The following is a 21,187-nucleotide window of genomic DNA, read 5'->3' as shown; positions in this document are numbered from 1 at the left end:
GAGAAATGGAAATCAAAGTATGATTATGAACAACCTCTATAATATTTATTTCCCAATATCTGCACTCATTGCTAGATCCTTACAGATAACAAAACATATCTGGATGGTTATATTGATATCTGGAGTTAATGTAGATATTTCAGTATGTTAGAACTTAGAATGGGCTAATTGATGAACTTTTCCAATACAATAACACAGCGAATACCACAACACATACTCAACCGAACAATGAGATGCACATTTAAAACATTGAACAACTCCTCTACACATTTATAAAGAGACGTCCTCGCCCTTTTCACGAGCAATAGATGCAGAGAGGATTCCAAGATCCCTGTTCAAGAATGTTAAAGCAGTTTCACACTCTGAAATTATTCGCATTACTGAGGACGGCTCTCCAGCAACTGTTTCAGAAGATCCAACTGCTACTGCTGCATGTGAATCCCGAAGATTCTTCAAGTTTCCCAAGAACTATCACAATAAAAGAAAAGTAATACTTCATTTACTTTGAACCGAAGTTTGAGCGATAAATGTAGTTAAGTTCAGATAGTTTTAAAATTTGAGGTCATAAATCGAAAAATGCTGAAGTTGAAGGTAGTAAACTACTATTAACCCAAAGTTTAATATAACCAAACGTGTCTCGAAGAATAAATCACAACTTGTGACAACCACTAAATTTGAAATTTTTAAACGCCTCATTGAGCTCAACAGCATTGTTGATGCTAAGAAACATTCCTTTTTTATGGGATGCAAGTATATTAGCATTAGGTACCTTCAAAAGCATTTTATATGCCTCCAACAATCTATTTGCAGCTGGTCCAAAACCATGAAGTTGGGGAACCTCCATCATATGTGTCCAAGGACGTATTTCCTACAGATAGTAAAGTAGTTAGAACAAGATTATAAACATAAATGGCATATAAACAGATTGATAGGACAAAATTGACCAGTGACCAGTACACTCGAAATTTACAAAACGTCATAAAGCAATGCAATCGATAACTCAGTGTTGACAAGAAATACTTATGATATGAACTAGTGTTCTAAAATTCATATATTTATAGCTCTAAGTTTGATAAGGTGCCTAAGAGCATAGATGTTTACATCAATATAGTAGAGCTAAATGTCAGCCATTCAGAGAAATATTACAGGTCCAGGTAAACATTGGGAAATCCGATTTCATATTCAAGGAACCAGTTTAATCAAGCTGAACTTTATTTTAGCTGATATTTAAATTTAGCAAAAACTACTTGGTAAAATACTAATCATAAGCACTCGATGCTCAGTACTCAACTGAAAGTTGATAAACTTAGAATTCTCAAATTATAATTTTTTGTCACCATTTTGACTCAGATCTCCCAGGCAAAGGAGTACAATACATGTACATACCATATTAGCTAGAATAGTAGAATTCAAAGGTCAGACACAATTAAGACATCAATCATCAGCATTGCTTATTTCATGCTTCGATAGTAGTCTTTAACTAAACTATAAAAACACTAGTCATTAAAATTAAAAAAACAATTGATCTCGTTTGCCACCAACAGAAACAATGCAGTAGGCATCTGAGTTGAGCCAAAAGAGGCAACTCAGAGAAGATTATATGAATTAATGAAAAAAACACCTTGGTGTAAATGGTGTTGAACGATCTTGCAGTTTCAAGGAAAGATTCTAGATGTTCCCGTAATTTTGCTTCAACGTCAATGTAATCTTCATCTGGATTATACGGATGCTACAGAGGTAACAACATAAATACTGTTAATTGATAGCATCAGTGCAGAGAAAGATGAAGCTAATGCCACAAGCAGGTGAAGCTTGTATTATTAGAGAATTAGAGTATAAAAGCATGATACGAACCTTAGAAGCTAGATCATCAACCATCTCCTGAAGGTTTAGAAGTCTGTTTGATTGATCTGAAAGCTGTTTCTCCAAATCAGATATATCTGGCCTACAAGTAAAGTTTGATTAAGGGAACAGAAGATAAATGGAAAACACTGAGTTCAAGTCTGATTGTGAAAAACAGGTAGACAATACTTCGTTCTAAAAGAATGTAACCGAGGGCCGTATTGCAGTAATAAAACGAGTAAGAATGCCAATCTTTTCCATAAGCAACAAGGAGAGAGCTCAAGCCAGTAAGTACGGCAATAGAGCATATTCATTTGTAAAACTGAGCTAGTTCACAAATCAACCATCCATTACTAAAAGGCTAAATGGAATTCAAATCAGTATTACTTCTTATTAACAACAAAGGGAATATGAAAAGAGGTTCAAAGAAGGGTACGCCATTAATCTAGAAAAAAAACTACTCACAATGGATATATTGATTGGATCTGCACATCTGCTGGAAACAATTTGCAATCTTCAGAAAAAATTTGAGCTTGTTTCTCAGCTATAGCATCAATGAGCTGAATATCTTTAGCTACTTGCTCATCTACACTGGAAAAATGAAGACTATACACATTAGCTGCATAAACATATCATGTAATGATCAATAAAAAGAGGATATACACATATTGATAATAGTTATACTAGACATAAACACCTCCACTCAGGATTATCTGCATGGATGCTTGCCTCCACAAGATCCACAATAAGATGCAACATTTCGGTACGATCATCATAACTTCCTCGACCCTGCAATATAAGTTGACATGTATTACCAGCAAGAAATATATATAAATAGTATATATACTGTATTTTATACATATACAGAAGCAGATGCAACCTTCATGGCCAGGCAGCCCAGGCCAGCAGAATTATATAAATGTCACTTGAAGAAAACACAAAAGATGAAAGAAACAACACTGGTGTCATGTAGTTACATATGTTTATTATAAATAGAAAACGAGACTGGAGAATTAAAACTTTGAGCATAAATAGCTGGTTCGCTAAAAGGTAAACATGAATGCTTCATAGATGCATTTACCCTTTTTTCATTCATCCAAATGCACAAGAACAGAAAATTAAATAAGCTTATTAAACCAAGCGACAAAGTTGTACGCTCGTGAAACAGTGAAAATTCTCTGGGGCTTATGAGGACTGGAAAAAGTAGGGATATCAGGATAATTGTTTCCCCTTGATCCCAAATTACTTCTATACATCAAAAATGAAAACATAAGAAGAGGATAGGCTTGACCTGGGGAGGTCCAACCACAGACCTCAAGACATGATATGAAACATCACGGCAGGACAAGACAGCATATTCAACCAAGACTCGGAAAATCAACATAACATAATTCGAACTCACTTGGATGGCTTCAGTGTCTATAGTAGTGGTGATACCCAAAAATTTTGCAATCTCTGCCAAATCTGTAATACGAACAAAAAATTGAAAAAAAATTGTATGTCACAGTATAGTTTAGATGTTCAATTCATAATTCAAATCAAGGATACTCCAAAAGATGCATGATATTGCAGCACAGATTCAAATTCTGCCAAGTAATCAATCTAAACACAATGTCGACAAAGCCTACATCAAATTATTCTCCGGACTAAAAAAAACAGAAAATGAAAAGGTAGGGCTTCAACAACAGTTAGTACAAAAATTGTTAAACACATTCAATCTGGAATATTACGCCGATGGACTAAAATATGGAACAAACAAAACAGGGCTTAACAGAGGTTCAGAAAAGTATAACTACATTGTATCCTGGAGGTCTCTTCATCTCGATCCACAGCATCTCCCTGTAGATTCTGCTGCGAAAAAGGAGATTTATCACCCAGTAATCTGCAAGATCATTCAAAATATACATCATCGAAATTCAAACACAATACACCGTGGTAAAATCAAAAAAGTGAAGTAAGCCAACTTGAAGAAGAGCCATTCAAGAAGGGCGTAGCGCTCCATGCCGGCAAAGAGGAGTGACTGCGCCGGCGTATTGGCTCTGGGGTAATTCAACATCGCCAATTTCTTCTGCACTTGTTCCATTTGCTTCGACGCCATGATGTGTGGCCCGATTCCAACGTGAGGCCGAATCGAACGGCGGGAATTGAGGTTCGGATTTGGGGAATTTTGCAGCAAGTGACAGTAGGAGAAGATGGTTTAAAAATTGTTTTGGGTTTTCTACAAAAGTGGATTTTCCTTGGTTCAAAACTTCAAATCCAGATTGTTATGTTATGTCAGTACTTCAATTATATTGAGGATTTGGTATGTTATGTTATGTCAGTACACACACATTTTGTATGTTATATCGTGTAATTTATGCTTAACTTCTTCAAAATACCAACATTAATATGGGAAATGTCTCAGCTGAATGCATAATAAAAAAATTTATCGATCTCATCATATTCACATTCTCTAAAAGATGTTTTAACACAAATAATTAAGACCATATGATATATTTCTTCATTCTTTATTACAAAATACATAGCATAAACAACACCACATAAAAACCGTGGTTGCTTCCTTCATGCTTGACTAATCATGTACAAACTTACCTTAGAATTACTCCAACTCTGTGAGCGCTTGGTACTGGATAAACCAAACAAGAAATACAATACTTACAAGATTACACAGTGTACATAAAGAATTGATAACTACACCGTGAGGAATAATTTTATATGTATGACATTGGATAGATGAATTTGACTTGCTCAAGACTTGTCTTATAGCCCAACAAAGGTAAAGAGATATATAAATAAAACTATGGTGAGGGTGTTTGAGTTAGTAATCCCACTTGGGAATATAAATAAAACTATGGTGAGGGTGTTTGAGTTAGTAATCCCACTTGGGACTTTTGGATCTCCTTAATGGAAAATGGAAATGAAGACAACCTAGTGAAAACTTTCACCAAACATTCTATCTAAATTGGCTCACCTATCTAGCAACACTCAGAGTTAGAAGAAATACATTTACATCTATTGAAAGATCAATTAAATGCAATCACAATCAAAGTTGAATTAATAGTGTTTAAACTTTCATCAAAATTTGATTTGAAAGAGAATACATTAGCTTTATACTAAGTAGATAACACCCAATACATAAAGTGAGACTTGATTGAAAAGTTAGGATCTGTCGGTCGCTATTTGACAGGATGCGCATAGGCACTCAAAAATACTCGGTCATGTATATAAACCTCTCTGTCTCAGCCGGTGTTTTATCCTGTCGAATAAAATAGGTGACACTAAGATCATCCAATCATGTAATACTCTCGGATTCCACAGTTCACGCATGGTTAGATGGTTTACTCGGCGTGGTGCCACCCTTTGACTCACATTCTTGACCCGAATGCTCAATCAGGACTATGTGCACCAACTTTATATTCAAAGCAAAGTTATAGTAGTATTAAGTATAAATATTACTCCCTCCGTCCCACAAGAATATGCACTCTTTCCTTTTTAGTCCATCCCACAAAAATATTCACTTTCTAATTATGAAAACTCTTTTCTCTCTAATGAGATGTGGCTCATTCTCCACTAACAATACTTTAATTACTTTTTCTATCTACCTCTCTCATACTTTACCAATTTTACATTAAAACTCATATTGAACCCAAAGTCCATATTCTTTTGGAACGGAAGGAGTATGATATTTGATATATACCTGAGTATGTAATTTATTTGAAATGGTACTTATTGCATGACAACACACTAACACACTCCGTCCGTTCCACAATAATTATCATTCTTATTATGGGTACATGTTTTAAGAAATGTAAAGAAAAATTGATTGGAAAAGTTAGTGGAATGTGAGATCCACTTTTTTATATTGGTTTTATAATAAAATATGAGTGAAGTGAGTTAGTGGAATGTGAGACCTACTTATCATTTATGGTAAAAATGAAGTGTGACATTATTGTGGGTTGGACCAAAATGGAAAAAAGTGTGATATTATTGTGGGACGGACCGAAATGGAAAAAAAAGTGACAATTATTGTGGACAGAGGGAGTAGCTTATTATTTTTACTTTATTATTGGAATCATTATTTTATCACCTTACTTTAGAAATGATTAAAGTCTTCTTTCCTCTCTTTCTTTAATGAAAATACACTTAACAAAAATTTTCTTTTTTTTAAAAAAATCTATTTTATGTTATACTGTATTTACACACTCGTCTGTATTTCGATAAGAGCATCCTCTAACCCTATCTCCATTTCAGACCCCAAGTCCCCTTCCACATCATCATTCCCCTAAATTTGAGTCTCAGGCCACAACTGCTCTAACCCTGCTGGCCCCATCCCGGGCCACAACTATTAAATTGCACTATTCACAATTTACAATCTATTTTACGCGTAAAATAAAAAACGCCGAAAATTTAAAACACGGAAAACTTATTCTTCATTCGGAAATTGAAAATTACAACATAGAAATTTAAAAATACAAAAAAACATTAAAACATAACGTCAATGCTGGAAAACGTTGGTGCGTGTCCAAATCTCTTCAATTAGATAGGCTTGGAGGCGAGTGTGTAGTTCGTCTTGGCGCATCGCAGCTGAACGGACCATGACATTGCGGATGTAGGGAGGAACGCCCTGCACGGGCGGGGCGGTGACAGTGTAGTTACTCCCTGTGCTGGAGAGCGGATCGTCGCTCCACAAAGTGACATTTTCTTCCTCGTCCTCAACGATCATGTTATGCATTATGATACATGCATACATGATGTCGGCGATTAGTGGACGCTGCCAACCACTGGCCGCTCCCTTCACAATAGCCCACCGTGCTTGGAGGACTCTGAATGCTCGCTCCACATCTTTCCGAGCCGCCTCTTGCCTTTTGGCAAACAATGCCCTCCGATCCGTTGTCAGACATGTGATAGTCTTCACGAACACGGGCCATGGAGGGTAGATCCCGTCTGCCAGATAGTACCCCATACTATACCGACTGTGGTTGGCCGTGAACTCTACGTTCGGCGCTCGCCTGGCACACAAGTCGTTGAACAATGGAGACTCGTTCAACACATTGAGGTCGTTGTTCGACCCCACGACACCGACCTCCAATACAATCGTGGGATGTGTGCCCTTGTGTCCACTAGCGTATTGTCATCTCCAAGCCATTGGACAATTCTTCCACTGCCAGTGCATACAGTTGATGCTGGCAAGCATCCCCGGGAAGCCGTGGGCCCACTCGTGCATGTTCACCAACTTCCTAACGTCGTCGGTCATTGGCTTTCTCAAGTATGTATCCTTGAATGCTTCGATGACTGCCTGACAGAATTTATCTAGGCAATCCCGTCCAGTATGCTCGCTTACATGGAGATACTCATCGAACATATTTGCTATAGTTCCGTAAGCGAGTTGACGTATGACAGATGTGCATTTCTGCAAAGTCGATATACTTTGCCGGCCCACAGCATCGGTGGTTTGACAGAAATACAAGTCACGAGCTACAACTGCGTTGACAATGCGCAGGAACAAAGGCCTCCGCATCCAGAATAGCGACAGAACATCTGATCACTCCATCGCGGATCTCTAGAGAAATAATCTGTGAAAAGCCGCAAACCAGCTTGTTCACGGTCTCGGTGAATATACATCCGAGTACGTGGTACCCGAACTTGTTGTTCGTTCAAAGCTTGAATAGCAGCTTGGTAGCGTTCCACTTCGTTGTTGATTTCTTCTTGGATTGCCGGTATCGCCGCCTCTAACATTCGGGCCATTTGAGCGTCCATTGGTCTTTGACAAGGAGGCATTTTTTTGAATTTTAGGGAGAGAAATGAAGTTAAATAGATATGAAAATAGATGGAGTGGTATTTTATAGATAAATTTTTGATTTTATAAAAAAAAATTGAAATTGCGGCCCAGACCGACCCGAACACCAATTAACGCTGAGCCAGACCCCGTCGCGGCACATCCCAATGCGCATAACCCTGAGCCTGGCCGGACCCCGGGCGCGTCCCCGGGACCGGCCCAGGCCGGAAAATCCTCCCCTCCATCGCTGCGTGACGCGGGCCGGGACCCAACTGCCGCCCGGCCCCATGCGTTAACGATGCTCTTATTGAAATAGAGATGAGTACAAAGACTGTCGCATTCGCACAAACAACATCCCCCAATTGTCCGTTATGGCGGCGACGGATGTACCGCCCACAAGCGGTGTTCTTCTTTACTTTGGTTGAGACACGTACTATTCATTTAAAGTTTAAACGAATCAAATCAAGATCCATCCTGTCAATATAGAAAAGAAAATTTAATTATTTTTCCCTACAGCATATGCGCCGAACCTAAACCCTGCTACTTTAATATTGGGGGTAGGTGCGCTGCGCCCCTCCTTCAAATTCAAGTTTTTCTACTCTCAAACCTATACTCCCCAGTTTCTCCCCAACTCCATTTGTCGAAAAATCTGCAGTAAAAATGCTATCTTTAAACCTTCTTCCGCCCTCAAATCTCACTCTCTCCAAACCCAGCATCAGACACCGCATTAACGGTTCCCTTCTGGATCGAAACAGAGCTCAATCAGTCAGAAATCCGGTCCATGGATTATCCCCCGCCGCCGCCGCCGCCGCCCCAATTTGCCGGATCCCTGAATCAAGATCGGATTTTGGGAGGTTTCCGGTGCTCCCTTTGGGAAACTTTTCAAGATTCCCATCTCAGAAGGCTGGGGCAGCAGCATCCGGAGCCCCGCAAGAATCGAGCCAGGATGGAGAAATCGGAGCCCCGAAGTCCGGGATGAACAAGAAGCTAGCTATCGTTTTCGGGCTGTGGTATTTTCAAAACATTGTTTTCAATATTTACAACAAGAAGGTTTTGAATATCTTCCCATATCCATGGCTTCTTGCATCGTTTCAGCTATTTTGTGGCTCTGTTTGGATGTTAATGCTGTGGTCTTCGAAGCTGCAGCCATGCCCCAAAATAGATAAATCTTTCATTATAGCACTTCTTGGACCTGCACTTTTCCACACTGTAGGCCACATTTCAGCTTGTGTTTCATTCTCTAAAGTTGCTGTGTCATTCACTCATGTCATTAAATCTGCTGAGCCTGTTTTCACGGTTATCTTTTCGTCGTTGATTGGTGATTCGTACCCGTTGAAAGTGTGGCTCTCGATCCTCCCTATCGTGTTTGGTTGCTCATTAGCTGCTGTGACTGAGGTTTCCTTCAATTTTGGGGGGCTGTGGGGTGCTATGATTAGCAATGTAGGGTTTGTGCTTCGTAATGTTTACTCTAAGAAGAGCTTGCATCGTTTTAAAGAGGTGAATGGGTTGAATTTGTATGGTTGGATCACAATACTCTCTCTGTTTTATCTGTTTCCGGTGGCCGTGTTTGTGGAAGGCTCTCAATGGGTTGCCGGGTATCATAAGGCTGTTGCAAGCGTTAATCCATCAACCTTTTACCTTTGGGTGTTGGTATCCGGGATATTCTATCACCTCTACAACCAGTCCTCGTATGAAGCCCTCGATGACATTAGCCCCCTCACCTTCTCTGTTGGGAACACAATGAAGAGAGTTGTGGTGATCATAGCTAGTGTCTTGGTGTTCAGGAATCCGGTCCGGCCACTGAATGCTCTCGGATCCGCCATTGCCATTTTCGGGACGTTCTTGTATTCGCAGGCGACAGCGAAGAAGCCAAAGATTGAAGGAGCTGAGAAGAAGGAGTAGAGGAGTTCCATGAGGAGGTGCTTTACTTGTTGCTACATTTTATGTTGGTTCAGAAGTTGGACTGTCTTTATTCTTGCTTGTTAGGAATTTTTGAATGAATAAAGCTTTTGACATTAATTCTAATTGTGTTTGGTGAAATGGTGAATGGTTTGGGATGATGGTTGAGTTAAAGCTTTCCAGATGATGAGTCTTTTATTTTTATCAATTCCTTGTGTGTTGAGATTTCTTGGATGTGGAAATTAGATGGATGCCTCCTCTTTAGACTTGTGGATCCTTGAACAATCTTTTTATTTTGCTTTTGCTTTGGTTGGAGCTCTTATGGAATTAGAGGATGTGAATTGTGATACCATCATTCTTTAAGTCTAGTCTTTGTCTGCTGCGTGTAGTGTTAGGTTTTTATGTTTGCCTCTATTTTGTGGAGAAAGTGATACAAGCTTGTATGTTTAGTTTAGGAGGATGTGTTAGATCAACAGTACTGATATCATATTGGCCATTTCACCACTTTTTTATTCATTATGAAGTTTATGAATCTCCAATTTCATACAATCTCAGTTTACAAAAGTAAAGCGTGTATAAAAATGATAACAATTAGTATAATCCTAATCCAATGCAATTTGAAAGACAAAAATCGCTAATATCTCAATTTTCTACATCTCTTAAATTTTGTTTTTTTTTCAAGACATTACACGTAGTTCAATATAATTAATAAAAGTCTTATTGTCTTTAGAAAATGATAAAATTAGATTAAGTCACAAAATAATTTTATTTTGATTGAAATTGATCATTGGGAGGAAAAAGAGAAAATTTTGTAGTTCATGTATTTAAGTTAGAAAAATGTAAGATTAGGAGGAAAATTGTAGGAAATTCGTATATTGACCGGAATTCTTTGTCGGGGGAAAATCCTAAGAATTCAAAGTTCATATATATATATATATATGGGGAGCACTTCAAAAATAAAATTCAGGAGAAAAATAAGAAATTATTGAAAATTCATAGAGTAATATATTAAAGATACATTATTACATAACTGAAAATATAAAAGAAGCACAACAACCGTTTTAATGTAACATCCGCAAGCATAACTTCAGACCCAAGTCCAATCCAACAACTATTACGTAGAGATTAATATTTTTATTTAAATTACGTTTCATTTCATTCACAAGAATATGCTCAAATTGTTGCAATGTATAATGGCCATTCAGTGAGAAAAAAATGATGAACGATATTCTGTGTTGTAGTAAGTCTCCCTTTAAATAATAGTAGTACTCTATCTTTTCCATAGTAGTGAGAGACATTTCTTTCCGATACAAAGTTTAAGAAAATGACGTGTAATGTATAAAATAAAAAGATAATACAGTAAGAGAGTGAAAAATAATGAGAAGAAATATATTGAATTTTAATAGAAATGTACTAAAATGACAAAGTAAGTAAGTTATTCTAATTATGATATTTTTTTCCCATCTTTTGACCCTAGAAATTGATCTTGAATTGATTCTTTCCATTCTAATATATCAATTGAGCAGATCACGTACAAGCCTTATCCATATTGACTGCCTAGTGCCTATACATATTCACAGCACAAGATGTCGTCCTCTGCAAAGGAGGTAAGGTCATCCACAACGCTGTGCCTAAACCGTTCTTTAAACTACTATTTGCGGGTCCCACTGTACTTTTTTACTCCATTCCTTAACTAAGGAACGGAACCTGCAACCCTTCGTCCTCTGCAAAGGAGGTAAGGCCATCCACAACGCCGTTCCTAAACCGTTCCTTAAACTACTATTTGCGGGCCCCACTTTACTTTTTTACTCCATTTCTTAACTAAGGAACGGAACCTGCAACCCTGCGTTTCTTATCCGTTCCTTAAATTACTATTCATTCAATTTCATTTCTTATTTTTATTTCCAACCCAATTCAATTAAAACAAACACACTTTATTAAAAAACACACAACATTAAAAAAAATTACAACTTAAACTTTAAAAAAATAAAAAACACACAATTAAAATCCTAAAAAAAACAAAAAAAAAACACACTTACATGGTCTCCCAATCGCCGAACGCGTTGAAATCCCACCCACCGGAGCCGCCACCGCCGTAGTTGCCGTCGCCGGATAATTTGTGAAGAGATTGAATATGAAAATTGGAGAGGAAATGAAGTTGATTTAGGAAGAATAGATGTGTAGTTGTGTGTGAAATGCGGATGAATTAGGAGTATTTATAGAATAAGAAAATAAAAATAAAAATAAATAAATAAATAAATAAATAAATAAACGGTATAAAAAAACGGTAATAATACCGTTAAATTTTTTTTTTATATAAAATCGAATTTTTTTTAAAAAGAATAATTATTGCATCAGCACGTGACGTCGCCCACTCGCGGGCCGGCGAGTGGGCGACACGCACGACGCGGGGAGAGCCACGTCGCCGAAGCGCGTGGCGGCACGGACCGTGCCGCGGGTCGTGCCGTCGGCACCCGGCACGACTTGGGAACGGCTCCTCGACGACACCATGCACTGCAACACGTTCCGCTGCGAAGTCGTTCCGGCGGAACGGCCCGAGGAACGCCGGCGGCCCGCGTTGCGGGTGCTCTAAGAGCGTCCAATGGTGGACGGACGGCGTCCGTCTGTTGGTGCCGCTGGTAAGGACGAGCTCCGCCGCCGCTGCGCTCTTGTCGCTCTGATTGGCCCGTTGATTTATTATTATTTTATTATTTTTTTAAAAAAATCGAAAAAATCTGAAAAATTCAAAATTAATAAAAAAAATATTTTCCCACTTCCTAATAAAATATATCCATTTTTTCCACACTTTTAATTTATTTTTTTCATTATTTTTACCACAAAATTCATACTTTCATCTATAAATAGTCTCATTTCAAACACAAAAAAATGACACTATACCAAACAACTCTCTCAATCTCAAATTTTAGGATTTTAATTATGTAATTTTTAATTTTTAGGAGTCTAATTATGTAATTTTTAATTTTTAGTATTTTAATTATGTAATTTTTAATTTTTAGGATTTTAATTATGCCGTTTTTATTTTATTTGTCATTTGTAATATTATTTAGGTTTTTTAATGAATTTTAATATTATGGAAATGTTTTTGTTTAATTGAATTTTAAATTGAATTGTGCTCGTCCTTGCGGAAGAACACAACTGTGGGTGTTGTACTCTTGCCAGAGAGCAGACAGAAAAAGTGGATCCGGGCCCACAACCGTGCTCGCTGGCAAGAACACGGTTGTGGATGCTCTAACACTAACATTGCCTGAAAATTACAAGCCAATTTCTTTTTTACCAAAATTCTACTCCTTTGATGGATAGTTCACATGTTTTTGCCGCTCTACACATCTTTCTCCTTTTTTTCAATTTTATTTCGCCCAAATATAACCTTGATGGACAATTTCTCAAAATTCAGGATTCCTTGTATCGCTCCGGCGAAATGTTGAGTTGATGGTAAGTGATGATTCCGCGAATTATTGATGATGATAAATGCTCGTAAAAATAAATCACGACACAGAGAATTTAACGTGGTTCGATTTACTGAGGTAAATCTACGTCCACGGGGAGAAATGGGGGCAGGTTTGTATTGCTTGATCTGCCAAATACAGCTTACAACACAGACTTGCTATATGATTGTTTCTCTAGAGAGATTCTAACCTCTTCTATCAGATCTAAGTTCTATTTATATAATGAACTCAGATCATGGCTTGCGTCACCACCCTAAGTCGTGGATGTCGTGTAGGTTATGGCCTAAGATCGTGGGTGAAGCGTAGGTCATGGCCTACGATCGTGGCCTGAACTGACATCACGTGGTAGTGGGTGTGTTGGACATCCGGTATGGGTCCACTAACTCCTTGTTCGGTCGAATACCGAGACCGAACTGCTTTGGTTGCCGATCTGAGAGTAGAGCTTGATGCCGACCTGAGAGCAGAGCTTGATTGGTTGGCTTTTACCGAGCTGTAGGCTGAGGCCGAACTCTTTGGTAATGCCGAACTGAACTCTTGGGCTTTGGGCTGGCCGAGCTGTCACTGCTATTGGGCTTGTTTAGTACGTACCCCATCACTACCCCCCCCGAAAAGCGAAGTGATTCATTTCGGCGAAGCGAGTCACTTCGGCATTCTGGAAAAGGGTACGGGGGAGGCTGAAGTCAGGGGACGTGCCCTGCGCGTGACTGCATTAAATGCGGCATTAAATGCGACAGTAAAATCCGGCCGTTGAATCCTGAAAAGGTGGGATATGAAACGGTGCGATGTTTTGAAATCTTTTCCAAATCTGATAAATACCGTCTTTCTTCATCATTTGAACACCTTTGCTATTGGCTTCTTCTGCACTCTCTATCTTCTGCGTGAAAAATTTCCTTCCGCTTTCAAAAATTTCTTCAGACTACCTTCACCTTCAAAAAGTAAGAAAAATGTCTTCTTCTTCTTCTTCGGAGTCGGGTAGCGTTAGGAAAGGGGGTAAGGGGTCTTCTAGCCGGAAAGAATCCGGGGAGAAGACCGTAGAGTATTTTCACAGTATCTTGAGTAAGGATACTGTGATATCCCTTTACGAAAAATACTCTTTTCCTGGGGGGAAGGCGGTGGTACCTGACGGTGATCACAGGGCTGACTCCCCGCCGGAGGGTTACGTCACCGTGTACGAGGCCTGCTTAGAATGCGGGCTTCGTTTCCCCCTCCCTTCTGCCTTTATAGATTTACTAGATTTTTTTCAGCTTCCTTTAGGCCAGGTGACTCCGAACTCTTGGAGGCACTTGTCGGCCTTCGCTGCCGAACTCCGTAGGTTAGGAAGGGATTTGTCTTTGAAGGCGATCCTTAAATTCTTTCAATTTAAGAGGAAGGGGTCTTGGTTTTACTTGATCCCTTTACAGCCCTTTAGGGCCTTTTGTAAAACGAAGTGGCCGAAGTGGCAAAATCGCTTCTTCTACTATGATAGGACCGCGGCTCCTAGTTTTCCCTGGAGAGGGCCGGAGTCCGTTATCCGTCACCCTCGGCCTGAACCGTTGGACGAGCTCGATGGCGAGCTCAACAAGATTCCCATAGTTAGGAAACAATACACGGAGTCTGAGCTCGTCAAGGGCGACGTCGTGTTCGACATCTCGTCTTCGGACGAAGAGGCCGAGGGTGAGGATTTCTCTTTATCTTTATGCTCTACTGCTTTAACGAAGAAAATCTGACTTTGCTTTCTTGCTTTTTGGCAGTGTTCATGTTGAATAAGGCTATCAGAAAGTCCTCCGAGCTTGTGGAGCCGGAGAGAGAGAAGGCTACCAGCTCGGCGCCTGATGCCGAGAAGAATCCGAAGAGGCAAAAGACCTCTTCGGGTCCAAAGAAGCCGGAGTCGACTTCGGCAAGCAAGAAGGGGAAGACCCAGAAGCCCCCAAGGGCGCCAGAGAAAGACGTGGTCTTGGCGCCTCCTTCGGAGCATATCTGTGAGCCATTTTTATGGCCCACGGACTTCGCCGAGGTGAATTGTCTTCTTGATTCCTTGGCTTGGCTTGTCTTGTATTTTTGGTGCCCTCTGTTAACTTTTTTCCTTATCCATTTTCAGAGGAATGATATGCTCTCCAAGCTCGTCGCCGTCGAACTCTCCAAAGCGTCCAACGACTATGCCGAGATGCAGAGGAAATTGGCGGCTGCTTGTCACCGGGCCGAGCAGGCTGAGGCAAACTTTGAGAAAGCCAGGGCTGCTAGGATTTCGGCCCAGGATGAAGCTCAGTTTGCCAAAAACCAGCTCGTCATCCAGCGAGAGCAGACGAAACGGAGGGATGCTGCCGCCGTGGTTGCCCAAGGAGAGGGTCTCCGTGCCTACACGGAGAGACTCTTTTTGAGCAGCCAGTTCTCGGCCTTTGTCGGTAGTCTGGTAAGGCTAATTGCCGAAAAGGGCGAGCAGGGGCCCGACGTCGTGCTGCCTCTGTACAGCCGAGAGATAGCTGCTCGGCTTCAGAATCTGCCGCTCCTTGAGGAGCTCGCTTCATCCTCGGTCCTGCTTTCTGCAGACCGAGTCCGGAGTTGTCGAGCTGATCGGGACGAGAACCTGGAGGCTATCTTTGCCTCCGTGGGACCCGTTTCACCCGCTTCGACTTACAACGGAGAGGGTGAGGCCGAGCCGCTGGAGCCGGAGGCCGAAGTCGAGCGGGCCGGGCATCCGGAGGAGGAAGCCGATCAGGAGGCGGAGGCGAGGCCGGCAGGAAGCGAGGCCGAGGCTGAGGTAGCCCAAGAGAAAGAAGCTGTACCAGACCGAGGAGCCGGAGACGAAGCTGGCGGAGTATGATTTCGTCTCCCTTCTCTTAGTCTAGTTTCTTCCTTGTAAAATGGCCTTGAAGCCCTAGTGTAAAAAATTTTCCTTGTGAATGAAAAATTCTCTACACTTGTCTTCGTATAGCTTTGCGTACTCGCCTTTACTCCTGTTGTATTTTACTATCTGCTCGGTACAGCTGCCGAACTAATATAGCTGCTTTGTACTCAAGGAGATGGAGATACTTCACTGGAAACGGCTGTACTCTTCGGCTTTAGACGAAGCTGAGAGAAGAGCTATAGCCGATCAGACGAAGAATGACGAGCTTCTGGCTCGTTTAGTGAAGCTGGAGGCCGATAATAAGGACTTAGAGTCCGATAAGAAGGATCTGGAGGCCGAGCTGAATACGACCATTGCTGAGAGGACTGCGTACGAGGATTACATCCGTGTGCGCGGGGGATTGACCATCTCAGATGTTCAGAGTCGAGTTGACGAACTGTGGGAGGAATATCTTGTACTCCGGAGGAACAATGCGCTGGAGAGCTCGGCTTGCCAACAAGTTGTGAAATCATTACGGCGCTGGGCTTCTCGGTACGACATTGTTCTTTCTCGGCGCCCCTCCATAGAAAGATTCCTTCGGCATATCGTGCCAACAGATGCTCGCACTCCAGATCAAACCTCTGGTTCCCTTGTTCAAAATCCTACTCCCAGCCAACAACGAACTCCGGAACAGCCGGAAACGTCAAGACGAGAACGGGCTCAGGAGCAACCGGAATCGTCAAGACGGGGACGGACTGAAATTCGCCGAGGAGTTGTGACTATGAGCGAGCAAGATCAGCAGATGCTCATTGCAGAGACTCTTCATCGCCGAGGTGTTAGGACTTCTCGGGCTCGGGGAAGAGGCGTTGGGTCGAGGATAGCATCTCGTCGACCTGCTTATTCTTCATCTGCTCGGAACAACCGAACTCGGCTTCCAGAGGATTTTGCAGATAGGTGGCTTAACTTCAGCAACCCTGGACGGTAGAATAGTCCTTTGTAATAGCGTAACGCCATTTTGTAGGGTAGCGGAGTTGTATGCCGAACAAGATTTGATAAATGAAATTTTGTTTTCGCTTCTAACACTGTATTTACAGCTTAGCGAAAAAATTTCATCGTACTTGTCCTCGGTCTTATGAAGTAAACTTCTTTGACCGGACTTGGTCCTTGGTCTGATGAAATAAACATCTTTGACCGGACTCGTCTTTGGTCTGATGAAATAAACACCTTTGACCGAACTCGTCTTTGGTCTGATGAAATAAACATCTTCGACCGGACTCGTCTTTGGTCTGATGAAATAAACATCTTTGACCGGACTTGGTTTGTGTTCTAATTTTGCGATTTTTGTCGCCGGGATCGAACTTTCCCTTGTCCTAATTCGGCGAGTTTTATCGCGTGGATCGGACTTTCCCAGTTAACCGAAGTGGTCTTATGCAGTAAACCTCTTTGACTAGACATGGTCATCCCCGGTCTTATGAGGTAAACTTCTTTGACCGAACTTGGTCGTCCTAATTCGGCGAGGTTTATCGCGTGGATCGGACTTTCCCTTATTGCAGTTCGTATCAGACGAAGTGCTTGTTAAGCTGAATTGCGGTCTTGTATCCTCCTTGGAAGCTTGGACTCACAATCGTTGGCTTATTGCAGTTCGTTTCAGACGGACTGCTTGTTAAGCTGAATTGTGGTCTTATATCCTCCTTAGAAGCTTGGACTCACAATAGTCTTTAATAATCGATCTAAAAAGGGGATCAGTCTTTAAAGAACGATATACCTTGGTACCATTTGTAAGAGACGACAAGCACATAGGGACAAAACACAGAGAAAAAATGAAAAAGACGAAAGAAAAAACTTTAAACTTTTTATAAAACGACAAGTAAAAGGTGCAAGTAAAAAACAAACACATAAAAACACATACCCCTATGACCGAACTAGACACGAGACGGACTGACCGGACTTGTCTCTTACAAGTGGAACTTCTTGAGGTTGGAGACGTGCCATGTTCGGGGTACTTGTTCTCCTGACATGTGAGTCAATTTATAAGACCCTTTGCCGAGGACTTCTGACACCCGATATGGACCCTCCCATGTGGGTTCGAGTTTGCCCAGCTTTTCTGCTCGGCTTACTTCGTTGTTTCTCAAGACGAGATCTCCCACTTGAAATTGAAGCTTTTTCACCCTTTGGTTATAATACCGGGCTACTTGCTCCTTATACTTGGCTGCTTTTATGCACGCCAATTCTCTTCTTTCTTCGGCGAGATCTAGTTCTGCTCTCAGTCCGTCGTCATTCATTTCTGAGGAGAAATTTAGAGTTCGGGGACTGGGTACGCCGATCTCCACCGGAATTACGGCTTCAGTGCCGTACACCAGACTATACGGAGTTTCACCGTTGGAGGTTTTGGGTGTAGTTCGGTAGGACCATAGGACTTGAGGGAGATTTTCTACCCATTGTCCTTTGGCTTGTTCTAACCGAGCTTTCAACCCTTTCACCAGAATCCGGTTCGTTACTTCCGTTTGTCCGTTTGCTTGGGGATGGGAGACCGAAGTGAACCGCTGTTGTATGTTCAGCTCTTGGCACCAATTCTTGAACGTCTTGTCGGTGAACTGAGTCCCATTATCCGAGATGAGGATGTGGGGTATGCCAAATCGGCACACTATGTTCTTCCAGACGAAGTCCAATGCCTTTGAGCTCGTTATCGTAGCTAATGGTTCAGCCTCCACCCACTTCGTGAAGTAGTCCACGGCAACGATAAGGAATTTCATTTGCCGAGGAGCTTGAGGAAGTGGTCCCACTATGTCTATGCCCCATTGCATGAAAGGCCAAGGGCTTTGCATAGTGTATAGATCGGTCTGCGGCATCCTTGGGACATTTGCATGAATTTGGCACTTCGTACACTTCTTGACGAGCTGCACTGCCTCTTGTACCATGGTTGGCCAATAATATCCCCATCTCAGAACTTTTTTAGCTAAAGCTCTGGCTCCGATGTGGCTACCGCACGATCCTTCATGAACTTCTCTGAGGATGTAGTCCGTCTCTTCTGGTCCTACGCACCGCAATAACGGCTGGAGGTAAGACTTTCTAAAGAGGACTCCTTCATGAAGTTCGTACCGAAGAGCTCGGCACGTGATCTTCCGAGCTTCTCTCTTATCCTCGGGCAATTGTCCTTGATCCAGATACTGCAAGATCGGCGTCATCCAGTTCGGCGAGCTGGATACAGAATGTACCTCGGCTTCATCAATGCTTCGATGCATTAATTCTTCCGCCTTTGAGCTCGGATCTGAGGCCAACTTACTTAAGGTATCTGCTCGGCTATTTTCCGCTCTGGGAATGCGGATTATCCGAAAATAGGAGAAACTTCGGCTGATGCTTTGCGCTTTGTCCAAATACTTCTTCATTCTCTCGTCACGGGCTTCACTTGTACCCAACATGTGATTTACTATGACTTGTGAATCACAATGGACTTTGAGAGATTTGACGAGTAGACTTTGCGCTAACTGGAGTCCGGCCAGGAGGGCTTCGTACTCGGCTTCATTATTAGTAGTGGGGAATAGGAAACGAAGTGAGTAGGTTACCTCGTGTCCGTCGGGAGCGACAAGTAAAATACCAGCTCCACTTCCCATCTTGTTTGAAGCTCCATCTACGAATCCGCTCCAGCAGTTCGGCGGCTCTACTTCGGATTCCAAGGGTTGTGCTAGTTCGGCATTGGCAGAATTCTTCTGTTCGGCAATAATAGGAATTGCTTGATCGAACTTCGCTTCTGCAAGAAAATCTGCCAAGGCTTGTCCCTTGATGGCTTTCCGAGGTAGATATTCAATTGTGTGCTCTCCCAACTCTATAGCCCACTTGGCGATTCTGCCCGATGCTTCTGGCTTGGTCAAAACTTGCCGAAGAGGTAGATCGGTTAAGACGCATACCTTGTGAGCATAGAAGTATGGCCGCAGTCTCCTTGCTGCATTTACTAACGCCAGAGCAATTTTTTCCAGAGGTTGATACCTTGTTTCTGGACCTCTTAATGCTCGGCTTGTAAAGTAGATGGGAAACTGCTTTAGGCCTTCTTCTCGTACAAGCACCGCGCTGATGGTTTGATCCGATGCCGCTAAGTATAAGAATAGTACTTCGGCTTCGGCTGGAGCAGAGAGAATAGGAAGCTCGGCTAGATAACTTTTGAGCTCGTCAAAGGCCTTTTTCTGCTCGGCTCCCCACTCGAACTTTGGTGCCTTTTTCAACACCTTGAAGAACGGCAGTTGCTTTTCGGCTGCTTGGGAAAGGAATCGACTCAGTGCGGCTAGACATCCGGTTAGCCTTTGCACGTCATGTATGGACTTCGGCATTGCCATGTTCTGAACGACTTGAACTTTTGAGGGGTTTGCCTTGAGTCCGTCTTTTGAAACCCAACAACCCAGAAACTTTCCCGAATCTACCAAAAAGGTACACTTTTGGGGATTAAGTTTGAGGTTGGCTTTCTTGAGCACGTTGAGAGTGGACTTGAGGTTGTGCTCGTACTCCGAGGTGCTTTTGCTCTTGACGACTATATCGTCAACATATACTTCGACTTCCTTTCCAATCAGGTGCCGAAAAAGCTTGTCTACCATCCTTTGATAAGTGGCTCCGGCATTCTTTAAACCGAATGGCATCTTTTTATAAGCGAAAATGCCGAAATCAGTAATGAAGGCCGTTTTTGAAGCGTCAATCTCATCCATTAAAACCTGATGGTATCCTTTGTATAGATCAAGAAAACAAAAAATTTCAAAGCCTACCAGAGCTTCTACTTTTTTATCTATGTTCGGAAGGGGATAGCAATCTTTGGGACAGTGCTTATTTAGATCGGTGAAATCTATGCACATCCGCCATCCTCCTTCCTTTTTCTTGATCATGACAGGATTGGCCACCCACGAAGGATACTTCACTTCGACTAACACATCCGCCTTCAATAATTGACGGACTTCGTCATGGATGACTTGACTTCGTTCTGCCGCAAAGAGTCTTTGCTTCTGTTTTATCGGCCGGACCGAAGGATCAATATTTAAACTATGAGTGATTACCTCGGGGGGCACTCCGGTCATGTCCAACGGAGACCATGCAAAGACGTCTTTGTACTCCTTGAGGAGCTGGATGGTTTTTTCCCGAAGTAGAGGCGTTCCCGCGAAGCCGATCTTAACCGTTCTGGATGGATCGTCTTCGTACAGCTGAACTGTCATCGAGTTCGGCTCCGGTATGACTTCGGTCATCGCCTCTGACTCCGGCTGCTGTGATTGCTATGCTTGGTGGTGCCGATCTGACTGCTCGGCACTTCTAAGCGCAATTTGCAGGCATTCCTTTGCTCTTTTTTGGTCACCTCGGATGACCGCTATCCCTCCTTTAGTAGGGATCTTGATGGTGAGGTGATAGGTGGAGCAAACGGCCCGAACT

General features: G+C 42.0%; 2 protein-coding genes across 3 annotated transcripts; one reads left to right on the top strand and one right to left on the bottom strand.

The window, feature by feature from the left end:
* Window positions 1-23: 23 nt before the first annotated feature.
* On the bottom strand, window positions 24-4,214 carry LOC121764970 (AUGMIN subunit 7-like). Of its 2 annotated transcripts, none has more exons than XM_042161001.1 (9): window positions 3,807-4,214; window positions 3,639-3,724; window positions 3,245-3,306; window positions 2,540-2,631; window positions 2,308-2,448; window positions 1,855-1,945; window positions 1,622-1,729; window positions 770-868; window positions 24-468 (listed from the first exon to the last, which is right to left on the bottom strand). In XM_042161001.1, the coding sequence occupies exons 1-9, from the start codon at window positions 3,938-3,940 to the stop codon at window positions 271-273; spliced, it is 1,011 nt and encodes a 336-aa protein (XP_042016935.1). In that variant the 5' UTR covers window positions 3,941-4,214; the 3' UTR covers window positions 24-270. The 2 variants fall into 2 exon arrangements, with proteins under 2 accessions (XP_042016935.1, XP_042016937.1); XM_042161003.1 differs by having other exon boundaries at window positions 2,308-2,433; window positions 3,807-4,165.
* A 3,882-nt stretch (window positions 4,215-8,096) lies between these two features.
* Window positions 8,097-9,725, top strand: LOC121765826 (xylulose 5-phosphate/phosphate translocator, chloroplastic-like). Its single transcript, XM_042162077.1, has one exon. The coding sequence runs from the start codon at window positions 8,279-8,281 to the stop codon at window positions 9,518-9,520; it is 1,242 nt and encodes a 413-aa protein (XP_042018011.1). The 5' UTR covers window positions 8,097-8,278; the 3' UTR covers window positions 9,521-9,725.
* Window positions 9,726-21,187: the final 11,462 nt, after the last annotated feature.

This window comes from Salvia splendens, chromosome 14 (assembly GCF_004379255.2).
Source record: "Salvia splendens isolate huo1 chromosome 14, SspV2, whole genome shotgun sequence".
In the NCBI taxonomy this organism is placed as follows: Eukaryota; Viridiplantae; Streptophyta; class Magnoliopsida; order Lamiales; family Lamiaceae; genus Salvia; species Salvia splendens.
This window is presented reverse-complemented; position numbering and strand designations above follow the sequence as displayed.

What these genes read in the sequence shown, in the direction of transcription:
- LOC121765826 (XM_042162077.1), top strand. Translation starts at nt 8,279, where the DNA reads ATGCTATCTTTAAACCTTCTTCCGCCCTCAAATCTCACTCTCTCCAAA.
- LOC121764970 (XM_042161001.1), bottom strand. Translation starts at nt 3,940, where the DNA reads ATGGCGTCGAAGCAAATGGAACAAGTGCAGAAGAAATTGGCGATGTTG. An exon ending in GCAGATAATCCTGAGTGGAG is followed by an intron (nt 2,449 to 2,539) that starts GTGTTTATGTCT and finishes TAATGTGTATAG; the next exon opens with TCTTCATTTTTCCAGTGTAG. An exon ending in CATATAAAATGCTTTTGAAG is followed by an intron (nt 469 to 769) that starts GTACCTAATGCT and finishes TTATTGTGATAG; the next exon opens with TTCTTGGGAAACTTGAAGAA.